Source organism: Ovis canadensis, chromosome 9 (assembly GCF_042477335.2).
Source record: "Ovis canadensis isolate MfBH-ARS-UI-01 breed Bighorn chromosome 9, ARS-UI_OviCan_v2, whole genome shotgun sequence".
Taxonomy (NCBI): Eukaryota; Metazoa; Chordata; class Mammalia; order Artiodactyla; family Bovidae; genus Ovis; species Ovis canadensis.
This window is the reverse complement of record NC_091253.1, coordinates 104,769,605-104,794,429: the sequence shown is the minus strand read 5'-3', so window position 1 is coordinate 104,794,429 and position 24,825 is coordinate 104,769,605. Positions and strand designations below refer to the sequence as shown.

The 24,825-nt window shown below is 41.9% G+C and overlaps 1 protein-coding gene across 4 annotated transcripts in view; it reads right to left on the bottom strand.

The window, feature by feature from the left end:
* The window catches only part of MTBP (MDM2 binding protein), a 68,001-nt gene that overhangs the window by 35,382 nt on the left and 7,794 nt on the right, over positions 1-24,825 (bottom strand). For all 4 annotated transcript variants that reach the window (XR_011259105.1, XM_069600768.1, XM_069600769.1 and 1 more), the window contains exons 6-14: positions 24,461-24,605; positions 23,293-23,410; positions 22,257-22,391; positions 20,585-20,679; positions 19,702-19,774; positions 16,716-16,833; positions 6,480-6,653; positions 5,222-5,329; positions 94-249 (exon numbers count right to left, since the gene is read on the bottom strand). Coding sequence is in view for 3 of the 4 variants with exons in the window: in XM_069600768.1 (XP_069456869.1) it covers positions 94-249; positions 5,222-5,329; positions 6,480-6,653; positions 16,716-16,833; positions 19,702-19,774; positions 20,585-20,679; positions 22,257-22,391; positions 23,293-23,410; positions 24,461-24,605 (1,122 nt within the window). In the remaining variant the exon portion in view is untranslated. The remainder of the gene's footprint in view (positions 1-93; positions 250-5,221; positions 5,330-6,479; positions 6,654-16,715; positions 16,834-19,701; positions 19,775-20,584; positions 20,680-22,256; positions 22,392-23,292; positions 23,411-24,460; positions 24,606-24,825) is intronic.

The following is a 24,825-nucleotide window of genomic DNA, read 5'->3' as shown; positions in this document are numbered from 1 at the left end:
TTTTGATTTGATCAAAACATAAGTTTTAATAATAACTCTCATAAATGCTACACAAAAAAAAGGGACTACTATTTAAAGAAACAAAAAACTTACCATGTAACATACTGGAGGTTTCATCTGTCTTTATTAGACTTGTTTTAGGAATAAGAGCATCAAAATGACCTAAAAAGCGTTCCCTTGTGCATGTTAGCAGACTTTTGAGTTCATCCACAGAAATTACCTCACGCTGCTGTGCCAACTTTCTCCTTTCTATAAGACAACAAATCAGTACGATTAAAAATAAAACTGTTATTTTAAACCCTTTGAGCTACTATATTTTAGGGGAAATTCTTTCGAAAGTAAAACAAATGAATTTGTCAAGCAAGTCGGCATTCCCGTGTAAGGCCTATTTTCCTTTCAGTCCCATATGAAGGTAATAGAAGAATTTTCAGTTATGTGAAACAGAGTAATTTGTCAACACTAAAAGGTGAGCACCAGTCAAAACAAGTTTATAGAAGTTTTCAGAAATACAGAGGCTGCAGAGGATGAAGAATGGCCTTGTGTTGGTGCTTATGTGAAAATAAAACCTGTAACACTTTCAGTTAAACGTGGTGGTTGGGTCATGTCCGTCTATTCCCTCTCTAGTCAAAACTCAGAATCACAACCGAGGAATAAAAAAAGGACAACACAAGAATACACACTAAACGATGGCAGTTTTTAGTGAATTCTGGAGGATGAGATGATGGTGGACTGGTAACCAAGTCAGCAGAGCAGAGAAAGGGTTGACCCAAACAGGAAGGTCCTGAGCCAAAGCAAGACCGATAATGGATGCGCCTGGCCTCCAGCCCTCAAGCCAGACGACCCTGCTCTCCTTCTGGGGTAGAAACAGAGGAGGAGCCTCAGATCACAGCCTATGGGAACGGAAGACGGTGAAGGACAAGGACGCCTGCCGTGCCACAGGTCACGGCGTGCAGAGTCGGACACAGCTTAGCGACCCAACAGCAAGAGGTGGTGCTGGTGCTGCCGGGCTAGACCGTGAGCTTGAGGGAGAGCCTGCACACGGACAGGCCGGACCCCCAACCCTTGGTGCTGGTGCTGGAGGGCTAGAGCGCGAGCTTGAGGGAGAGCCTGCACACGGACAGGCCAGACTCCCAACCCCGCCAGCCAGAGAGACAGCCGCTGCACACACCCACCGCAAAGATGAGGGGCACTCCCTGTGAAAACGCAGATGCCCCAGGGGAAAAGAGTTAGACACTGACCCTACGGCGGGAGTAAGGACAGGGCCTCAGAAAGTGTCGAACAGTCACTCCGCCACTCTTGAAGCTTGCCGAATAGGACAGTAGAGCGACGCATAAAATCTCCCAGTTAGAACAGGACGGGGAAAATCACCCGACAGGTAATGAAAGGGGTGGAGGGGACAGGGAACTCTGCTTTCACGGTCTCACGTTCAGACAACTAAGGAGCTGAATTCAGCAATGCTTCCAGCTCCCTCCCATCACCCACTGAGCTGGTCTGGAAAAGAAACCAGGCACGTTCTGATCAGAACTCCCCTTTCCAACTTCCGCTGAGCGAGCAAGTCCTCAGGAGGCTCGCCCTCTGTGTGGTGGGGAGAGCCCTGCCGCAGCACGCCTCACCTGTGGTTGCCCAGCTCTGTCTGTTGTTCAGGGAGTAAGTTCAATTCTGGGTATATACAGCAGAAAAGACGCTATAGCTCTAAAAAGTCATATCCTTCAATCCAGGAAGTTATCTCCATCAGCGTGTTTCTTAAGTTTGTTTCTCAGTCGGTTCCAAATTTGGGAAACAAGTATTGTTCACTAAGCCCCTCCAAACTGAAAACCAAGTCTGGGATGAGACAGAAAGACTAAGGCAAGCAAAAGGGAAAAGGAGCCCAGCAGAAGCAAAAGCGTTCCAGGCAACAAAGGAAGTCTGCTGGGGTCAATACTCATAAGGGCTTCTCTGGGGCGGAGACGGCCTGCAATGCAGGAGGCCCGAATTCGATCCCTGGGTGGGGAAGATCCTTTGCAGAAGGAAATGGCAACCCACTCCAGTACTCTTGCCTGAAAACTTCTATGGATGCAGGAGCCTGGCGGGCTAGTCCACGGGGTCACAAGATTCAGATATGACTTGACGGCTAAATCACCAAAGCACCAATTAATATTCTCAAGGAAATAAGAAAAGATACTATACCCGTGAAACAAGTACGGGATGATCTGATAAAGGAACAGGCAATGAACCTGAAAATATTTTTTAAAATTAAGCACAGGAGAGATCAGAATTTTGAACAACTTCTTGTTTTCCAGCAGAGACTACAATCTATATTGATACTGAAACATTAATTTTTACCCAAAGAAAGCTTTCCTCTTCATTTTCATCAGGTATAAATTAACTACATCGATTTAAATACTTTTATATTTACATTCACTCCTCTGAAAATCTCTGAAAGAGACGCTAAGACTCTCTCACACTGGAAACGTGGTTTGCTGTCATCCTCCTCTGCCTCCAGGGATACATGAAATCTGAACCTTTGTGCCCAGATCCCAACTCCGTACTCACTCTCTGGTAAGGAGAGGCTGGCTCAGCAGATAATTCCACCATAATGGATTAAGCGGGTCACTCACCTTAGCCAAGATTTAACGCTTCAGACTGCACTTGGCCAGTGCGTGGATATCCCCAGAGCTGACGTCTCGAGCAGCTACTAGCTCTGAGGCTTCCTTCAACCTCCACCCCCCTACGTGTCCTGGCCCAGTGCTGAGGCCATCCACCCAGCTCCTGCCTGGGTTATAACTCGGCTGCTGGCGCTTCCACATGCTCAGCATTTATTCAGCACTTCCTCCTCCCTCCTCCCTGAAGCAGAGCTTCTAGTCACACCTATAGGCAACAACTTGATTATATTCCCTTCCCAACCAAGCAGGAGGGATGGCCTTACCCAGAGGAGAGAGGGACCAGCTTCAGGAAGCTGCATGCTCTTCCGCTCTCAGTCTTTCTCGTTGGGAGGGTCAGGAAGAGTGAAGGTGAGAGAGGGAAGATGCTAAAGGAACCTAGTTTTAAGGAGCTGCCAGAGGCTTATGGCAAAGAGTCAAAGCCTAAAGAGAGGTTTGGCAGGGCTAGAACAAAGTCAGAAGTAAATAATACCAAGCAAGTAGATGTTTGAAATATACAGGTTTTATCCACAAAAATACTAGTACTTCCCTAGTATTTCAGCTTTTCCTTCCCTTTGACTTGAGGTATAGTTGGTTTACACGGTGTGTTACTTGTAGGTGTGCAGCAAAACAATTCAGAGACACACACACTCTCTTTTCCTGACTCTTTCCTGTTGCAGGCTATTGCAAGGTACTCAGTGCACCAGGCGCTTGTGTGTGTGTGTGCATATATATAGCAGTCTGCATTTGCTGAATGAGTTCCCTGTGCTACGCACACCAGGCGCTTGTGTGTGTGTGTGTGCATCTATATAGCAGTCTGCATTTGCTGATTCCAAATCCCGCACTTATCCGCCCTTCTCCCTGCTCTGCGTTCTCCTCTCCTCCTCTGGTAGCCATAAGTCTGTGTTCTATGCCTGTACGTCTACTTCTGTTTTATAAATAAGATTATTTGTATCATTCTTTCAGATTTCACATGTAAGTGATATATGATGTTCATCTTCTGTCTGACTTCACTCAGCGTAAGAATCTCTAGGTTTATCCATGTTGCTGCAGATGGTACTACTTCCTTCTTTTTTACTGTTGAGTAATATTCCACGTCCTCTTTACCCATTCATCTGCTGGACATCTAGGCTGCTTCCACGTCTTGGCTATTGTAGACAGTGCTGCTACGAACACTGGGGCACACACATCCTTTTGAACGACAGTTCCCATCTTTTACAGATATATGCTCAGGAGTCGGAGATGCTGGATCACGTGTAAGTCTATTTTTAGGTTTTTCCTTTTTTTCTCCCCCTTGGGTTAATACATACTACCTTCTATTGAAACTAATTTGCCCTCCCAATTATGCTGCATTATTTTCACAGTCAAAAAAGAGCAAAAGCAGTTTGAGGAGCTCAAGGCTGCACAATCACTCCGGCTTTGTACAAATAAAAAGTGTAATTCTTACACAGATTACTAAGACCAGGTATTCTAAAATTATTCTCCATTGAATAAAATGAACTGCCAAATCCAAAATATTTTTAAATGCTTTTACAGAGTGATATTTTTCATTTTATAGTGTATGTACTTAATAATCATTTTTTCTATATGCAACTAATGAAGCCTCACAAGTTGAATCAAGTTTTTAGAAAGTCTATATTAACTAGCTTACATCCCTGTCAGGTCTTAATGAATGATTATTTATGAAAACAATGTTAAGACTGATAACCAAGTTCACATTTAGAAACAGGAAAAAATGTTAAGTAACAACCCTTAAAAAAGTGTCAATTTCTTGAATAAAGAAAAACCCACGATCCAGCCTCACTCAATACGTGCAATGTGCTTAGTTATGGTTAAAGTCTAAGAAGCAATGCTCAAGCTAACACATTAACTTCTCTGGACTTGTATTTCATTCTGCTTGCAATCTCTACCTTCCTCTCCTCTAGCTAAATGATATGAAGAGAAATTTTGTAAAGATGACTACATTAACCAGGAAGTATTCTTTCTGGCATACAATTAAAAATAATGAGAAACTAAATTTTCCTGGATAATTATTATAATAAATGGTGACCACAATATACAAGTAAATAGGAATATTCTGAATCTGGTGGGAAAAAAATTACAGACTGTTTCTACCCTACATTACCTCTATTAAGAATGTAGTTGGTGCCACTGAACTGCACAGTTAAACAGGAAAAAATATAGTATGTTTTAGATTATGTGACTTTGACTACAAAAAAAAAAAAAAAAAGATTAGGAGACCGACCACCTAAGACCTTGCACACACAGTAACTGTGCCCGCAACGCCACCCTGAGCTGCCGCCACAGCGCTCCTCGCCAAGCGCCCCAACGCCACCCTGAGCCGCTGCCATAGAACTCCTCGCCAAGGGCCCTGGGCTGGGACGGAGCTTTCGAGGGCAGGAGTCCACTGTGGCCCCTTTGCCTGGCAAAGCAAGGAAGCTATTCTTTCTGCTTCACCTCCCGCAAAAAAAAAAAAGAATAGTTCTACAAGTGAGTATCCTATCTAAAAGAAAGCGTGTGAGAAAAAAGTGTTAAGATAAAGCGTCAGGCCTGCACAGGTCACCGTCCTTACACCAGAATGAAACGCACGCTTGGTGACTCACGCAGACACTCCTTCAAAGCCGAAGCCTGAGCGCTGGCTAACTGTCTCTCTCTCTGTATAAGCTGCTCCTTGGAGAACCTTGGGAGTGACGAGAGGTCAAGAGCAGAGCCTGAGAAACAGGAAAAACCATTATTAAAGACGGTTTATAACAACAATTAATATTTAGTTCTCAAGGAATGTGTTAAAATGTAATTAAGTCAATTATTTATCTTTCTTCATCTTGCATATTTCAAAGTAAACAGTAATAAATGAACAGCAGAAAATAAACACACTGAACTATTTTGCATCTTAAACTTTGACCTGCTCCTTAAATTCAGAGACTTTAGGCAGCAGAGCAGAAGTCCCTCCACGGCATCTTCTCCTTCAGCTGCTGAAACCACTGCACCAAGCACTGATGGACCGCAGGAGCGGTCTTCAAGGACGGCCTCCCCGTGAATCCGTTTCTGCTGCTCGCCTGCTGTGTAGACCTTCCACAATCAATCCAGGCTACCCCAGGAGACCAACAGGCATGGTGAGAGTGACAATGAAAGACGTAGGTCGCAGAAAGCCTCACAGCCTCTCAGAACACTCGCTCTAAGAGAAGGTGGCAACCGCACAAGACCCAGACTTCCCGGAGACGACGCCGTCACGAGGAAGCCCAGGCTGGCTGGAGGACGGGCGTGTGAAGAGGAAAGCAGCCCAATCTGCTCCAGCCTCCCCAGCCCAGGCACCGAACACGTGGGGCAAGAGCCAGCCTACACGCCTGCCCCGTTAAGTCTTCAGATGAAAGAAGCCCCAGCCGTGTGTGCCGGCGATCACTCGTGGACCTTCGAAGCAGCACCCAGTCGCAGCCCTGAGAGGCTTTAACAAGCAGTCATGGCCAGCTAGACTTGGGGCAGTGTGCCACACCGTGACGGACGACCCAGGCATGGAGCCTGGACAGTAAGAAAGGATGAGCAGTAAAGATGCTTGGGAGAAAGCAAATAACAATGGGAAGTAAATTCTAGAAAGATTAATTGTTTAAAGTAGAAAATACTGAAAATTTTCCTGTTTGGAACTGAAGGGATGACCTGTTACATTTTAAGAAGTATGATACGTAAGGGATTAATTCTCTGCATTCTAAATTGTTCAAATGTGTTACAAAATATTTAAAGTAAAAGCAAATTTACTGCCAGTGAAATGCAGTCTGAAGACAGTAAGTTCACTAAAAACCACGTAGTTGACTATTTACACAGACAAATGTAAAAATGCTTTGCTTGCCCTCTAAAGTTAACACTCACTCAATCTGGTTTCTTCTGTTGCTGCTTTCAGCTTTCCGTGAATTAAACTGAGCGCAAACAAGCCATTGATCTGGTTGGCTGAGTGAATCAACGTGGCTTTACACTTTCCATTGCCATTACCTCGTAACAGGAGATAATAGCTAGAACTCTCTCCTTTCACTTCAACATCTGGAACTAAACAAAAACAACTGTCTTGTTAAGCATGTGAAAATTCAGCAGACAACACAGCAGAATCATACATTTGATCCATAGGATATAACTACATCTCTGTTATTTTAAAACAAGGTGTCACTCAACATATTTGGGACAGCAGTTGTTCATTTAACTGAAAGTGAAAGTTGCTCAGTCGTGTCTGACTCTTTGCAACCCCATGGCCGATACAGTCCATCGAATTCTCCAGGTCAGAATACTGGAGTGGGTAGCCTTTCCCTTCTCCACGGGATCTTCCCGACCCAGGGATCAAACCCAGGTTCCCCATACTGTAGGCGGATTCTTTACCAGCTGAGCCACAGGGGAAGCCCTACTTACTTAACTTTTTAAAATTTAATTTATGCATTTAACTGAGGAAGCTGTTTAAAGCAGAGACGCATTAACAAAAATGGTACTCATTAAGCATGTACATCTTACTTTAAATTAAAACTACGCAGACTCATCAGTCGGAGAAGGGAGCGGCAACCCACTCCAGTGCTCTCGCCTGGAGAATCCCAGGGACGGAGGAGCCTGGTGGGCTGCAGTCCATGGGGTCGCGAAGAGGTGGACACAACTGAGCGACTTCACTTTCACTTTTCCCCTTCATGCATTTGAGAAGGAAATGACGACCCACTCCAGTGTTCTTGCCTGGAGAATCCCAGGACGAAGGAGCCTGGTGGGCTGCCGTCTATGGGGTCACACAGTCGGACTGACACGACTTAGCAGCAGCAGCAGCAGCATACTCACTGGTTAACTTCTGATGTGGCTCTTTAGAGTTCTAGTACATCTTTTCTATATAGTCACACCCATAATGTATCAACTGCTATTTCCAGCTTCCGCTTCTTAAAAAGTGGAGTAAGCTGAGCCCTGCACGCACATGCAGCTCCTCTGGTGGGAAAGGAGTGTGCACGTGCTCACGGGCGGCTTCTGGCTCCTGCACGGCGCATCCACAACGGCCTTCACAGTGGGGTGGACAGCACTCACTACTGTGGCACGCCAGCGCTGCGAAGGTCGGCTGAGACAGCAAGAAGCAAACCAAGGCTACAGTGAAGTCAAGGAGAAACCGTGGAGCCTTGGCGAGTAAAAATAGAAACAGAAGCCTTTTTGTGAAGATGGTGAATTGGACATAAGCATTTATTTTCACTATCTCCTGAAATTCCATGAAATGAGAATAAATTAAAAACAGCAGAGAACTACAGGAACCAATATCTGAGAGAAGAGACAGCAGCAACTGAACTTTGAAAGCAGGAAAGATGAATGATTGGAAACAGACTTCAGACTCCCAGCTGCTAAGCTGAGAAAAACCAGGGAGAGTTTGGAAGCAACAAAATTTATATTACAACGCCCGACAGGGGACTCTGGGATGGCACCGGAAACAAAATACGGTGGAACAGTAAAACAGGCTGAGTCTGTCTCAAAGCTGTTCGGTGTCCAGATCCCTCCACATTCTGTCAGGCAAACGACCGTCCTTTCCCCAACCCAGGGGACTCGCAGTGGTTATTCTCTGGAGAAAGTAAAACAGAATGTCTCTGGCCTGGGAGATATAAGACAGAGCTCAGGGCTGAAGTTGATTATTCATGTATTAAGCGAATGCCGGTCTAAATACTGAGGCCCTTCACCCTTCTTCGCTCACGTAATTCCCAGGATTTTGGAAGCCAGAGAGCAGCACTGAGCTTTCGTTTGCAAATGTGGTCAGTACTAGTGTGCTGCGTGCCTGGTCGCTCAGTCGTGTCCGACTCTTTGCCACCCCACGGGCTGCAGCCCGCCAGGCTCCCCCATCCCTGGGGTCCTCCAGGCAAGCACACCGGCGTGGGCTGCCCTGCCCTCCTGCACGGGATCTTCCAGACCAGGGATCAAACCTGCGTCTCTCATGCCTCTTGCACTGGGAGTCGGGCTCTTTACCACTGGTACCACCTTAAGTCTCTACTGCTGCTCCTACTGCTGAGTCACTTCAGTCGTGTCCGACTCTGTGCGACCCCATAGACGGCAGCCCACCAGGCTCCCCCGTCCCTGGGATTCTCCAGGCAAGAACACTGGAGTGGGCTGCCATTTCCTTCTCCAAAGTCTCTAAGCCACTTATTAATCGGGTTGTCTCCATACTATTGAGTTGTAAGAATTTTTTTTTTAATATCTGTCCATTTTAAGATAATATGATTGAAACTATTTCCTCTTAGTAGATTTTTAAATTGTTCCTTAGCAGAGTCTTTCAAAAAGAGGACAGGTGAATTTATTCAAAGCATTTAAATTCTGGTGAATTTTTAGGTTTCTTTTAATAGAGCACCCTTTTGGTATATGCTTTCTTACAGAGGTTTTATCCTTTTAGTGCTTGCATTTAGGCATATGTAACTTTACATATATACGTAATTGCATATATGTGTGTAATTTCTGAGTCTCTATAAGTGAACATTCAATTATCCCGGTGTATGTTAAAAAGACCATCCTTTTCTCACTGGCATGCCTGTCTGTTCTGCTCCACTGACACACTTGAGCTCTGTCTTGATTCTTACAGCTTTAGAGTGCACTGCAAATCAGGCAGTATAAATTCTCATAAGCTGCTCTTCCTTTTCAAAATTGTTTTGGCCATTCTAGATCTTTGTAATTTCCTGTAAATCTAGTATCAGAAACTGTCAAACTGATTTGACAATTTCTATGAAAAGGCCTCCTACAATTTCATTAGAGATTAGACTGAATCTATTCCCTGTAACTCAGATGGTAAAGAATCCGCCTGTAACACAGGAGGCCTGGGTTTGATCCCGGGGTCGGGAAGATCCCCTGGAGAAAGGAACAGCTGCCCACTCCAGTATTCTGGCCTGGAGAATTCCATGGACAGAGGAGTCTGGCGGGCTCCAGTCCAGGGGGTGGCACAGAGTCGGGCGCGACTGAGGGACTCACACTCCTACCGCACCGCTATACGCCAGTGTGGAGAAAAGGGCCAGCGTGATAATGCTGAGTTTCCAAACCGTGACCACGCCGCACCCCTCCACTCACTGTTCTCTTCTTTCAATGCCCTCAGTGATGTTTGGCGGTTGGCAGGGTACAGGTCTTGGACTTTCTGTTAGATCGAGCCCCCTGTGTTTCATTCATTGATTTCTGGTCTAATTTCCTTCCTCTCCTTAACTCAGATTTAGTATTCTTGCTTCCTGAGGTTAATGTCGACTTTAGGCCTTCCTTCCATTCTAAGATAAGCATTCAGAGCCTCTCAGAACTGCAATGAGGGGCTTTTCCTATGTTTGTTTCCACTTTCATTAGGTTAAAAGCGTGTTTTTAATTTGACCTGTGGGCCATTTAGAAGTGTGCTTAAATTTTAGTTTCCAAATATTTAAAGTATTTCTCAGATTTCTTTCTGCTGTTGCTTTCTAATTTAATTCCATTATAACTGGAGAAAACGTTGTGTATTTTTATCCTTTCAAATTTACTGAGCCTTGTTTAATGGCCTAACAAACATATAGTCTATCCTGAAGAAAGTCCCATCTGTGCTTGACGAGAACAAGTATGCTGTTCCACAGTATGTTTAATAAAAGTTAATACAGTAAAGTTGGTTGATTGTTTTTACTACTGGATTTCTAGCATCTAGAATAATGCCCTGAATACAGGGAGCATACAATAAATTTAAGTTTTGCTGACTGAAAGAATGCTTTGTCTTTGCCATGGAAATCTCTTTAAAAATCTTTATCCAAGTCCTTTACTTCTTCTCAAGGGCAAAAATATTCATAAAATAAATTACACTGAGTCACCTTAACCTTGTCAGTTTCAGCTCACTATTTTGAAACACTTTTACCCCACTGATTGGAGTATGAAGAAGGCACAAGCTTCCTCGATGCAAAGTACTTTATTAGTCCTAACTAACAAATTTTTTCTTTTGGCCGAGTATCTTCAAAATGTTTCCTTTCAAAAGAATTCCAATTTTTAAAGGATGTGGCAAAAGTAGAACTCAGGGTGGGGAAATGGTCACAGACGGCCAGTAGAAAGACTCGGGTGGAGATTCCGGCTTCATCCTGCGACCTCAGGCGAGTTTCCTGATTTCTCTGTACCTTAGCTTTTTCATTCTTTATATAAAATTAGGCAGTGATCAACATCCAATTTTTTGACAACTTCATAGAACATCTCTGTGAACATATGGTGTACCAGGTTCTTTTCATTAAACAACTGGATTTTTAGTACAAGTTCAAATATCGAGGGCTTTCTTCAGAAACGCAGTAGGGTTTGGTGACGCGCGTTTGTTTCCATAGCTCTTTCACATTTGTCCCAGTACCATAATACTCGGATACTTCAGCAAAGATCACTTTTAAAAACCATTCTTTTGCCATTCAATTTAAGCACATTTCAAATTGGGCACTGTTCTATTTTAGGTCAAATTATATGAACTGCTGCTATTTAACAATTTTCGACACACTGCAGTTCAAACTAATACACATATGTATTATATACATCCCTTGATTTCTCACATTAAACCTGAAGAACTGATAAAAACTGGAACACTGCAGTCTATTCAAAGTCTTTCTTCACTTTTCCAGAAAGCAGTTACTACTAACTGGAAATACAATCTACATTTCACTGATTATTTCACAATTATCTTTGAGCACCTATTCAGTGTCCGGACTTCCCTGTTAGCTCAGAGGGTGAAAAAATCTGTCTGCAGTGCAAGAGACCTGGGTTTCGATCCCTGGGTGGGCCAGCTCCCCTGGGGAAGAGAGCAGCTAGCCCCTCCAGCATCCCTGCCTGCAGAATCCCATGGACAGAGGAGCCTGGTGGCCGCAGTCCATGGGGTCCCTCAAGGGTCAGGCACTGTTCAGGGCACTGAGAGCGAAGCAACAAGTGAAAGTAAACCGCTCAGCCTGTCTCCTCTCCTGCCCAGCGAGAGAAATGGACACGCAGCAGGCGCACTAGACGGCGGGAAGCCCTACGGAGAGAGCTGGAGCTGGGACGATGAGAGGGCGGCAGGAGCGCAGTCCGCGAGCAAACGGCTGCGGGGGAGCGGTTCCCCAAAGCCGAGCGACCCGGCCACTCCGGGTGAGAGCTAAACCTGCGACCCCAGCACCGTGTAAGCTCCCCAAGGGCAAGCTCTTTGTTCAACTTACTGCCGGTCCAGCGTGAAAAACACAGCTAGTATGTTTCAGCTGCTCAGTACAAGTCTGTTGAAGAACTTTAGTATTTCATACCTAGGCAAATACAAACAAACGCCTACATGCACCCCCCTGAGCAGACATTCGCACCACAAATGGCAGCAGTCGTAGCCTTCACACATGTTCCATTCATGTATCAGCTCCGGGGGTCATTTCTAGTCGGGCACCGCCAAAGGCACTGTTCTGTACTCAGTGTTTGTATGACTCGGTGTTTCGCGTGAGCGTCTGTGTAAGTCGTGCTTTGCGTTTGCACACGTGAGACTTACAGCTCCTTCTCCATACCTGCTTCCTAAGTTATAGCGTAAACTCTACAAGAGGAGAAGCCACGTCTGCCTTGCTCACCACCAATCCCCAGACTGCAGCACCCTCCCTAACTCACAGCACCTACGAAGCGTGAACAGAAGGGTATGACTGAATGAATAATTAGCAAGATCATGAAAGTGCAAAGTCAGGAGGAGTTTCAGCAAAGAGTATAAAGTGTAGTTTGGAGGAAAGGGAACATGGAAGGCACCATCAAAGAACAGCTGGGCAGGATTCATAGGCTGTGGGGAAACAGAGTTTTGATTTAGAAGTTCCTATCTTATCTGGCAGGGAGAGGCTACCGGTAGGGGCACCACAAAAGGGCTATGATGTTTCCCATGAAAGAGGCGTCAAACGTACACTAGCTAAAACTTGGCTACTCTTCGCAATAGAACTTTTGCCAGGGGGATAATTTCCCCTACAGGAAGGGTTATGAGTAACACAGAACTTAATAATCAACTGTCCAATTTGATTGCTTCTACTTCTAACATTAAAAAAAAAAAAAACTACTGTGAAGTGTCAGCTTAATCAGCCCTTAATGATACAGCCTAATCAGTAATCAACAATCTGGCTTCAAAGATGGTCATGTGATAGATTTTCAATTATTTTTCAGAAGTTACCAATATAAATCCCCGAATTTAAAGAGGAGATTAAAAAAAATCAAATCAAGCCAACTGATAAGGTATTTTCTTAGACCTGCAATAAAAACTATTAAGGAAAAAAAAAAAAACTAAGTAAATTCTAAATCAAAAAAATTTATCTTATCTTATTTATTTTATCTTGGAAAAAATTACAAGAGGAAAAACAAATAAAGGGCTGTCCAGAATACACTCAAGTTTAGTTAAGAGATATTAGTGTTCAATCCATGTTAGTAGCTTTCAGTTCAGTTCAGTCGCTCAGTAGTGTCCGACTCTTTGCGACCCCATGAATTGCAGCATACCAGGCCTCTCTGTCCATCACCAACTCCCAGAGTTCACTCAGACTCACGTCCATCGAGTCCATGATGCCATCCAGCCATCTCATCCTGGGTCGTCCCCTTCTCCTCCTGCCCCCAATCCCTCCCAGCATCAGAGTCTTTTCCAATGAGTCAACTCTTCGCATGAGGTGGTCAAAGTATTGGAGCTTCAGCTTTAGCATCATTCCTTCCAAAGAAATCCCAGGGCTGATCCCCTTTAGAATGGACTGGTTGGATCTCCTTGCAGTCCAAGGGACTCTCAAGAGTCTTCTCCAACCCCACAGTTCAAAAGCATCAATTCTTCTGATAGACAGAGTGCCTGAAGAGCTATGGATGGAGGTTTGTGATATTGTACATGAGACAGGGATCAAGACCATCCCCAAGAAAAAGAAATGGAAAAAGGCAAAATGGTAGCCTAGGAAGCCTTACAAATAGCTGAGAAAAAAAGGGAAGTTAAAGGCAAAGGACAAAAGGAAAGATATACTCATTTGAATGCAGAATTCCAAAAACTAGCAAGGAGAGATAAGAAAGCCTTCCTCAGTGATCAAGGCAAAGAAATAGAGGAAAACAACAGAATGGGAAAGACTAGAGATCTCTTCAAGAAAATTCAACATACCAAGGGAACATTTCATGCAAAGATGGGCTCAATAAAGGATGAAAATGGTATGGACCTCTAGTGGAGGCGATGGAATTCCAGTCGGGCTGTTTCAAATCCTAACAGATGAAGTTGTGAAAGTGCTGCACTCAATATGCCAGCAGATCTGGAAAACTCAGCAGTGGTCACAGGACTGGAAAAGGTCAGTTTTCATTCCAATCCCAAAGAAAGGCAATGCCCAAAGAATGCTCAAACTACGCACAATTGCACTCATCTCACACGCTAGCAAAGTAATGCTAAAATTCTCCAAGCCAGGCTTCAACAGTACATGAAATTCCAGGTATTCAAGCTGGATTTAGAAAAGGCAGAGGAACCAGAGATCAAACTGCCAATATTCACTGAATCATCGAAAAAGCAAGAGAGTTCCAGAAAAACATCTACTTCTGCTTTATTGACTACTCCGAAATCTTTGACTGTGTGGATCACAACAAACTGTGGAAAATTCTTGAACAGATGAGAATACCACACCACCTGACCTGCCTCCTGAGAAACTGTATGCAGGTCAAGAAGCAACAGTTAGAACTGGACATGGAACAACAACAGACTGGTCCCAAATCCTGAAAAGAGCACGTCAAGGCTGTATATCGTCACCCTGCTTATTTCGCTTCTATGCGAAATACCAGGCTGGATGAAGCACAAGCTTGAATCAAGAATGCCAAGAGAAATATCAATCACCTCAGATATGCAGATGACACCACCCTTATGGCAGAAAGTGAAGAACTAAAGAGCCTCTTGATGAAAGTGAAAGAGGAAAGGGAAAAAGTTGGCTTAAAACTCAACATTCAGAAAACTAAGATCATGGCATCCGGTCCCATCACTCCATGGGAAATAGATGGGGAAATGGTGGAAACAGTGGCTGACTTTATTTTTTGAGCTCCAGAATCACTGCAGATGGTGACCGCAGCCATGAAATTAAAAGACGCTTACTCCTTGGAAGAAAAGTTATGACCAACCTAGACAGCATATTCAAAAGCAGAGACATTACTTTTCCGGCAAAGGTCTGTCTATTCGAAGCTATGGTTTTTCCAGTAGTCATGTATGGTTTTAAGAGCTGGACTATAAAGAAGGCTGAGCACCAAAGAATTTATGCTTTTTAACTGTGGTGTTGGAGAAGACTCTTTAGAGTCCCTTGGACTGCAAGCAGACCCAACCATTTCACTCTAAAGGAGATCAGTCCTGAATATTCACTGGAAGGACTGACTGAGGCTGAAGCTGAAGCTCCAATACTTTGGCCACCTGATGGGAAGAAGTGACTCACTGGAAAAGACCCTGATGCTGGGAAAGATTGAGGGCAGGAGGAGAAGGGGACAACAGAGGATTAGATGGCTGGATGGCATCACTGACTCAAGGGACATGAGTTTGAGCAAGCTCCGGGTGTTGGTGATGGACAGGGAAGCCTGGCACGCTGCAGTCCATGGGGTCACAAAGAGTCGGACATGACTGAGCGACCGAACTCAACTGAACTAGGGTGACTTGTAAAATAGGTAAACAAAACAGCCGGTAAACTAAAACTCTAAATCTCCTGCCCTGATGACTCAGTGAGATATACATCTAAAACTTTAAACTCTAGCTTTAACTTTCCACATAAATGCTATGTGCATTTCAGATTCAACATTTGTTAACACTGATTTCAATATCTCACCTATTTCCTACAAAGTACTGGGAAAGCCACTGATTGTAAAACTGTATTCCCTGGCACTCTAGGGCTCTAGAGTGTCTCTGCAGCTTTCCCAGTAAATAACCTGCCCACAATATGGGAGAGGCAGAAGACGCAGGCTCAATCCCTGGGTCGGGAAGATCCCCTGGAGAAGGAAATGGCAAGCCATCCAGTACTCTTGCCTGGAGAATTCCAAGGACAGGGGAGCCTAGCAGGCTACCATCCATGGGGCACAGAGTTGGACACGGCTGAGCATGAGCACTTGACTTGAGAGCATCTCCAGAGATCACAGCAGGGCAGACACGCGTCTGCAGTCCCACCACAGCGTGGAGCACAACAGCTAACCATAAGCTCACAGTGAAACTAAACGAAAGAAGCGTCCGACTCTCGGCGACCCCATGGACTATACGGTCCATGGAAATCTCCAGGCCAGAATCCTGGAGTGGGCAGCCTTTCCCTCCTCCAGGGGATCTTCCGACCCCAGGGACTGAACCCAGGGCTCCCACACTGCAGGTGGGTTCTTCACCAGCTGAGCCCCCAGGCACAGTCCACAAGCGCTGTCCAACTGGAATGAACTGGAATGAACAGGCCACAGGCGCTGTCCAGCTGGAACGAACACTGGCGGAGAATACAAAGGAACGCACTTTGGCGATGTGACTTCGGACAAGCGACTTTAACATCTGACCCACCATTACTTCAGGAAATACTAGTTTTGATTTAAATAATCTGAATTTATAGTAGAAATTAATGACATCTTGAATGTAATAGATTATTAGAGGCCTGGGTTCAAATCCTTGGAGAAGTTAACAGAGCTATTAACTGGAAGAGACAGGATTTGCAACAAGATTCTGCCAATTAATAGCTCTGTAATTTCTCGAAGCCCCAATTTTCCACATCTGTTGAATGGGTATAAACGTAATTTCATAAGGTTATTATAAAATTTAAATGAATCAAGATTTCTAAAGTACTCAGAATAGTGCACAGCATATAAAAAGTTGTTAAATTCTATTAATCGCATCAGAAAATTGTAACAAGTTTATTTTTTAATATATCATGTAATAATCACTTTATTTCCATCAATTTTATTCCCGAAATGGCTCTAAGAAACCCAGGTTCAATATAATTAGCTATCTAATTAACCAAGATTTCTGTCTTTTGAACCCTGATATTTTACAAATGAATTAAGGTGGTTGTATATATGTTGCAGTAGGTTATTAGATTTAAAAAATCTTAATATGATACAGGTCTTTCTCAATTAGTAGTAATAAGTAGCATATTTTCTCATGAAGAAGTGTTCTCTGTTTCAGATTCTGTATGTGCGTTATCTACGTTACACCACGGACACTGGACTGCTTACCACTGACTGTCCTAGGTTTTCTCGCCATGTACTCCTTCCACCTTCGTGAACTGAGCTGGCTGGGAGGAGGAGCAAGTATGCGACCAATGGTACACGGCAACACAAAAAGAGCTCCAGCCTGGATAAAACAGAACGCACTTTAGTGACTGCACACAGAAAGCAACTTCAAAACAGCATCACCTGACAATTCTCTACTCACATTTCACCTACATACCACACCTTTAATAACGCTCTCTCCCAAAAATTTCACTATAAAAGCTAAAAAAACAAAAACCCAAAACACAGCCTCACCTCTACCAAAAAAGAAAAAGCCAAAAAACGTAGAAAGGTTAGAGTTAGCTATAAGCGTTCCTTTTCCTTCCATGGAGTCACATATCTGAAAACCATATTTACAATATTTAAGTTCAGGTTGTGGGTATAATTTCTTAGTTTATCTGCAAATCAATGAGAGGCCACAAATTTATCTGTCCTCAAAAGATTCTGGTCACACTAAGCCATAATTTTATAACTTTGGGTCTAAATGGATTATTGTTCTGGCTTCAAAATTAGAATCAAAAGGCAATTTCATAACTTCTGTTCCTAGATATCAGAGACTTAATGCTAACAGGTATAAAATTCAGAGAAACCATGAACTGCATGCCAGAAAGCATACAGCAGCGTCCAGGTGATTTACGACCAAGCTCAACTTAGTCATCCTCATATTCCCATGGCTGGGTGCACAGATGCTCATTAAATATTTGTTCCCCCAAACAGAACAGAACATATTTAGGTGATTTCTCAGTTTGATTAGGCACTGAACAATACAGATTGCAACCCTGAACGCTGTACTTTGCTTGTTATTTTAGAAATGTGAGCTACAAAACCAGCACATCTCGATAAACACGTTTTTTAAATTTGGGTGAAATTTAGGCACAAAGCATCTCAAATCTAAAGCAAAGTCACTTTTAATTGTCTTTTGTAGACAGATGGGTTCTATGAGGTATGTGATACAAAGTTAATTAACTTTTTGCTGCTATTTATTATTTTTGCTTACGTATTCTTAACAGTTATAAAAATAAGTCTACCGGGGCAAAAAAAGGAAGGTAAAATTAAATATGTTTACTTTCCTTTATTATTACAGCCATAATCTTTTTAAGTCAAATATATTCTACATACTCAAGATTAGACATTAAAATAAAAATATTTAGGAAAATAATCATTAATTCTAAAAGATATCTGTTTAATTTTCTAAACATTAAGTCCTAATTCTTCCTCCTTGCATAAATAAGACTTCTTAGCCCAAAATGCACGACAAGACCATCTGGCCCAAAGGGCAAATGAAGCTGTAATGTCAGTATGCCAGACCAGAGTCCAGTTATAGTTTAACAATTACATGACCATTAAAATCATAGTTACAGCTTAACAATGCAGAGATGCTAAACACAGTTCAAAGCATAACTTATACCCTGGTATAAACATCCCGATCCACCATCCAGATAAATAACCACATTTCTGAGACAGCCTGTTTTTGATTAAACATTTACTACAAAAATGAAAACAAACATTTCTAAATCACATCTGCTCTAATTTCCTACAAAATAAACTTACGTCAGTAGTTTACACGACACTGACAACAAACTTGGATTCTGACGAGCTGTGCTCACTCCTACACGAACCCTTAGGCAGACTCTGAGAGACTTGAGAAGGAGGCTTCTGGCCTCACCTTCTGTTTCAAAATTTAAGACGACATTCCAAACCCCGTTCAGAGGGCAAACACCGAACAAGCAGGCACTAGTATGGCAGTCGTTATCCTAGCCTTATAGATTCTTGTCTTCAACAAAGATGTTCCTGCCCACACGATGAACAGAGATTACGACTCCCCCACAATTTTATCTTGCCTTTTTCTAATCTAATAGGCATTCTTCTAAAAGGTCTTTACTTTTATTCTGGGGATAATCAAACATTCTTTTTAAGCTCAGACGTCGACCTAGGATCACGTAAATCACTGGAATTTAAGCACTGCGGTGGCCTCCCACGGAGGGACCTTGCCCACTTTATTCTCTCCAGTACCTGCAACAAGCAAATGGCAGGCAGTCCAAAAAACAGAATAAATAAATGAAAACCATGGTATAGAGCACTGGGATTATTTCAAGCAATGAGCATGCAATTTAAAATTTTCTTTCAAAAAACGTAAGAGACTAATTTTAACCCAATGTAAAAGGACAATGAACTGTTTCACATTTACAGATCTCTCAGCCAAATTACATAATCTATGTTTTCAAAAATTACCCCTTTTGCTGCGTTAAAGTAGGAACATGTATTTAAAGATCCAATATTTGTCCCTGACTGATAAAGTACAGTCCAATACTCTATAGTCACTGCCCAAGAAACAATAAGAAAGACAATCTAACACAACAACTTAAATAGAACAGCTGAAAACATGACATGGATACCGACAGTTCAGCGTCTCCTGGGTTGGCCTTGCCCATCTTCAATAGATGGATTAGTAATTATTTTGTACCTGTGCCAAATTACAGGTATATGCCTGATTTTGACTTGAAACATTATCTATAAAACTAAGGACTAAAGATTTCATTGTAACTTCAAAAACAGGGTACCTAGAGCTTTATACATTTCGGGAAACTGTTTCACTTAAGTGTGTCTATCATCTGGGCCATATAAATATTTTGCCACAGAACTGAAATCAAATGTGAAAGGAGTAGGTTAACTATAATCTAACATAGCCTGAAACCTTAAAGCAATTACCAATCATGAAGCTTATTTTTGAAAATCTCTTCTAAAAAAACAAAAATCACTTCCTGTCTGGCGTGGACTCTGGAGTTATAAAAAGTCCAAAATATTTTAATATGAATTAGGACCAAAACAATGTGTTATGTGAAAGAAACCAAATCATCACACAAAGACAGATTAAACAAATATATATTCCCTTTTCTCACACATCTGTAAACACTGAGTTAAAAACAAAACAAAACCCCACTTTCTGTACCTCGCCACACAGGGAAGAAATCTGCTCCACCAGCAACCTGGAGCTCTGCTTGGTGCTGTTTCTTGTCAATCCCCTGTACTGAGGAGTTAAAGGAATGATGGAATGGTTGGCTGTCAAATAACTTAACTTCCTAAAATAAGTCTGATCCTCCAACTCACAGGATGTTTAAATTCATTTATCAAAAATTTTAAACTAGGAACTCACAATTACTCCTCTCCTTAAGGACAATTATTTTTCTGATTCTGAAGATCCACCAAGAAGCAGGGATACTGCAAACTATTAGAACCAGAGATTTTAAAAACTGGAGCTTCTGAATAAAAATTCAAGAACACCGTATGTACTAGTGTTTCATTTCCAATCAACAACAAATTCTTTTTATACAAAACACTGTTATTAGGTATATTCTTAAAACGTCTTAGATATATTTTCTTTAAAAAGATTCTAAAATACGCTGAATATTTGCAGACAGTGTGATGGCATTCATATTGACTTAGGTATTTAAAGCAATACAGTAGAATGGCACTTTTATCTATCCTGTCAATGTCAAGAGAAATAGCTGAACCTTCCAATAGTATCTAAATAATTTTGTTTTTCTTCACAGACTCCTAACATTTTTCCCTCTTCCCTACCCCACAAACGCGTGACAATTTCAGGAAGCCTCCCGCCTATCCTAAAGGCGTAAGCGCACTACCTGAAGGAGGGTTCTTTTCTGCAAGTTGTAGCCCTTCTCTTAAAACAACGGCAATGAAAGGTATACCGATATTATTAAAAAATGAAAAACAACAAAAGTACAGCCGCATATTTAAGTGTGGTGGTGCCAGGAAAAAACTCTATTTGACACAGAAACTGTGGTCTATGATGAACAGGTAAATGAAAAGGATACAACTCAAATTCAATGTCTGACATATAGCAGGAGGGCAGATCTGATAATTTTATCATCTGCACAAACTCTAAAGCAGGGCCATAATAATGAAAAACCTAAAAAAGAAAATAAAATTATGTAAGGGTTTAAATACCAGAAATAAAATGAAAGTGAACAAATTAGTGATCAGGTTTTAAACCTTTAAAATTGGTCTTAAAAAGACAGTATTTATATATTATGCAAGCCAAACACTTCATTCTCTATAACAGACAAGAATTTCTTCCATTCCAATTCTAGCTTTCAGAGTGGAGAGAGAGACATGGAGATTTCCTAGAAAGGAAAGTTTCCAGAAAGAGTTTACAGGAAGAAAGTAAGTCTAAAAAGAGGTAAGCAACAGAGGACAAGAGTTCTCAACTTATCCTGTTTATCTCTAGCTAGACAGACAGACACGCCAGGAGGCTAGGTTACTGAAGTGGGTCTGAAAAACTGAAAAAGAGAAAGAAAGGATGCACCAGAATGGACTCTGACTGGTATGCTGAGATGAAAAAAAAAAAAAAAAAATCCTTGGAGAAAATACCAAAGTAATTAAAGAAAGAAGTAGTGAAATCAAGAGCGCTAATTAACGAAGCAAGCTCCACTTGAAGAAATGAGATTAAGGATTTCTTTGGATAGAGTCTAAAACTAAACTAAGAGTAAGCTAGTGAAGAAGGTATTTCCAACGTTGGGGTTAGAGTACTTAATAGGAAGGGCAAAGAAAAGCTAACCCATCTTCAAGCAACACAAAATCTTAAACTTGCAGGAATCTGACAAACATTAGCAGATACGATTATGTGTGTGTGTGTGTGTGTGTGTAAACACAAAAATACAAGACACACACAGTGTATATTTACACAAAGAGTCGTATACTCAAGGGTATGGTTTTTTCAGTATTCACACGTGGATGTGAGAGCTGGCTCATAAAGAAAGCTGAGCGCCGAAGTATTGATGCTTTTGAACTGTGGTGTTGGAGAAGACTCTTGAGAGTCCCTTGGACTGCAAAAAGATCAAACCAGTCACTGCTAAAGGAAATCAATCCGAAATATTCATCAGAAGGACTGATGCTGAAGCTTCAATACTTTGGCCACCTGATGTAAAGAGCTGACTCGTTAGAAAAGGCCCTGATGCTGGGAGAGACTGAAGGCAGAGGGGACGACGGAGGATGAGATGGTTGGATGGCATCACCAACCCAACTGACATAAGTTCGAGCAAGTTCTGGGACTGGTGACAGACAGGGAAGCCTGGTGTGCTGCAACCCACGGGGTCGCAGTCGGACACGACTGAGCGCCTGAACTGAAGCATGCGTTTGTGTGTGTGAACACAGAGACGGAGAGATCAAAGCCTGTCCTCTTTCCGCTGTGTCATGCTCCCTTCAAACTGAATCCTAGAAAGCTCAAAAGTTAAGTTCAAACCTAAAGTGGCTTCAGGCCTATGGTGACCTAACATTAGGATCATTCCATTTTGAAAAGAATCTAAAACAGTGATAGTTTTCCCAACATTTAATGCTGATAACACACTGTAATTTAAGAACAATTATAATAAAAGTTGTATGAATCAGCACACTTAAGCACATACATTAGCTAAGTTAACTGAAGATTCAAATGTATCTTATAACGATATTTATGAATGGATGATTGCAAAAACAAACACAGATTACCTTTGGCAAAATATCTTTATCCTTTGATGGTATTAACTTTTTGTTAAGAAAGCAAGTTTTTAAATTAGATGTACTAAAATTCTTCTGTGTAACTCCCTTTAAACAAAATTCAGGAAAACTTATTTCACTTCCAAACTGAAAAGAAACAAAGAGAGCTCAGTTACAGACATCATGAATTAAGTTATGAAGATTAAGACATCTTATTGCAACATAAAAGTTGAGGGGAAAACCATATATAAATTCATTTCTGATTCCTCGGATCAAAATGCATTTCTTCCATTTACGTACACATCATTCATGTTTCAACTTACACATGAATTTTCCATGAAACGCCCTCCTTGGCCTTTCACTAGCCCACAAGAGTATGTTAAGCCCACTTTCTGGAACCACAGGGGCTTCCCTGATGAATCAAATGGTTAAGAATCTGCCTGCAGTGCAGAAGACTAGGGTTCAATCCCCGGATTATTAGGAAGATCCCCTGGAGAAGGGAATGGCAACCCACTCCAGTATTCTTGCCTGGAGAATCCCATGGATGGAGGTGCCTGGTGGGCTACAGTACATGGGGTCCCAAAGAACTGGACACAACTGAGCGACTAAGCCTAACAGACTGAAATACATCAAATACCAGAAATACTTATTTCAACGTGGATACAACTTACATGCAATGAAATAAAGCAGCTTGGACAAACATGAACTCAACTAATGTTAAAAGCTATGTTTTAAAATAATGTTACATTCTAGAACTGCAGTGCCCAAAACAATCATAGTGCCAATTTAAATTTAAACAAAGTGAAAAATTCAGTTCTGTGTTTGAAGTAGTCACATAGAAAGTTCTAGTAGCAACATGAAGCCAGTGGGCTATTGTATAAGCATAAATTCAGAACATTTCTATTAATGAAGAAGTTCTACTTAGATAAGTGTTTTTCCAGAACACCTTCAAATTGTACATTTTCATTAGGATTCATTTATATTATCTGTGTTGTAAATAAAGTTGAAAGGCCTGCCTTGTAAACTGTGGTAACAGAAATCCACTTACCTTCCTCTCCCATATCTGAATCTTTCCCCTCCATAGCTCCTTTGAATCAATAGCATTTCTGAGATCCTCAAAAGATACAATATTAGCAGAAAGGTATTCTGCAATTTTCTGATAATTTCTATAAATAAAAAGTTCATGACAATTCAATACAGGCTTTTAAATTTGACTTAGATTTGATGGTTATAGTTAACTACGAGCAAAACAAGCAAAATGTAAAGTTTACATTTCTGCTTTTATCTACTAATATTATGGAACAGTCATTAAACCAGCCTCTGGAGAAGTTTCCAGCATATGTTCAGTCAATCTCAGCATCACCATGGACTGTGAACACTCAGCCTTAACGCTACAGATGACTAGGTTCTCCTACTGCTATTTGCCGGCTTTAGCGTGTCAGACACACACATATGTACACACACATACAGACAGAAAGAACGGAGTCCGCAGCTTCAGAAGAGCTGCTTTCCCGAACTGTCCCCACAGCAGTTCTGCATGAAACGCCTCAACAGCTCTGACAGACTACCCTGACTCCATGCGCCCAGCTCCTCCCGGAACGTCAGTGAACAAGGTCGGATCTCACTTTCGTAATTCCCCAGCAAATACCGCTGTGCTTGGCATAGTGACAGCGGTCAATAAATAGTTGCTGAATGAAGAAAATCATGAAGTGAACAAATCCAACACCTATTTAAGGATCAAAACTAATGCACAGTTGATCCTTACTCAAGTGTCATAAAACACAACAGTATTTCTCTATCTCTACATTGCACATAAAACAAAAAGCACATGACATCATCAGCCCCGCGTATCCACACACCCACGGCATCATCACAGTGCCCGCTGGACAATACAGGCCCATCTAAAACCACGCAGTGTGTTTGGAGAAGAATGCTCAATGACGGTTCAAAAACAGTGTCCATAATATTTACTAAAAACTTAAACTTCTGAGAAATATAAAGATGAAATAAGGGAAATCCAAGTTCTTCTCAATGAAAAAATTCTCTAACTGCAGTAGGACACATTGGGTTGGTCAAAAAGTTTTAGTTTTCCCATAAAATGTTGGTTTCTTGGCCATCCCATAAAATTGTCACATTTTGAAAAATCTTCAAATGCTGGGTCTACTAAAAGCAGGGAAGCAAGTTAACTGTGAAAACAAGCAGCACAGACAGCTTACACTTCACAATGACCTCCTGTGATAGTGACTTTTGCTGAATACCACTCCTTCAAATGTTTTAATGCTCCTACAGCAGGCAAACAGTCTCGCAGTTTTGGAGGATCTTTGTCAGAAGGCAACAGGATTATATCTATCATTGCTCTACCTAGAAAGAAATAAAAGCATTTTTATAAGTTTTTTACATTTTTGTTTTGGAGCACAGTTGATTAAATGTAACTTTTTAAAGACGTTAGACCCTAAATGCCTCAAAACAGTATTCTGGACAATTGAATTTTATGTTTATTTAGAAGATGAAGGAGGATTTTAAATTTAATTTCTGAAATTCTTCAAAACAATACACATCTTCAGGAGTCTGAAATTTTTAA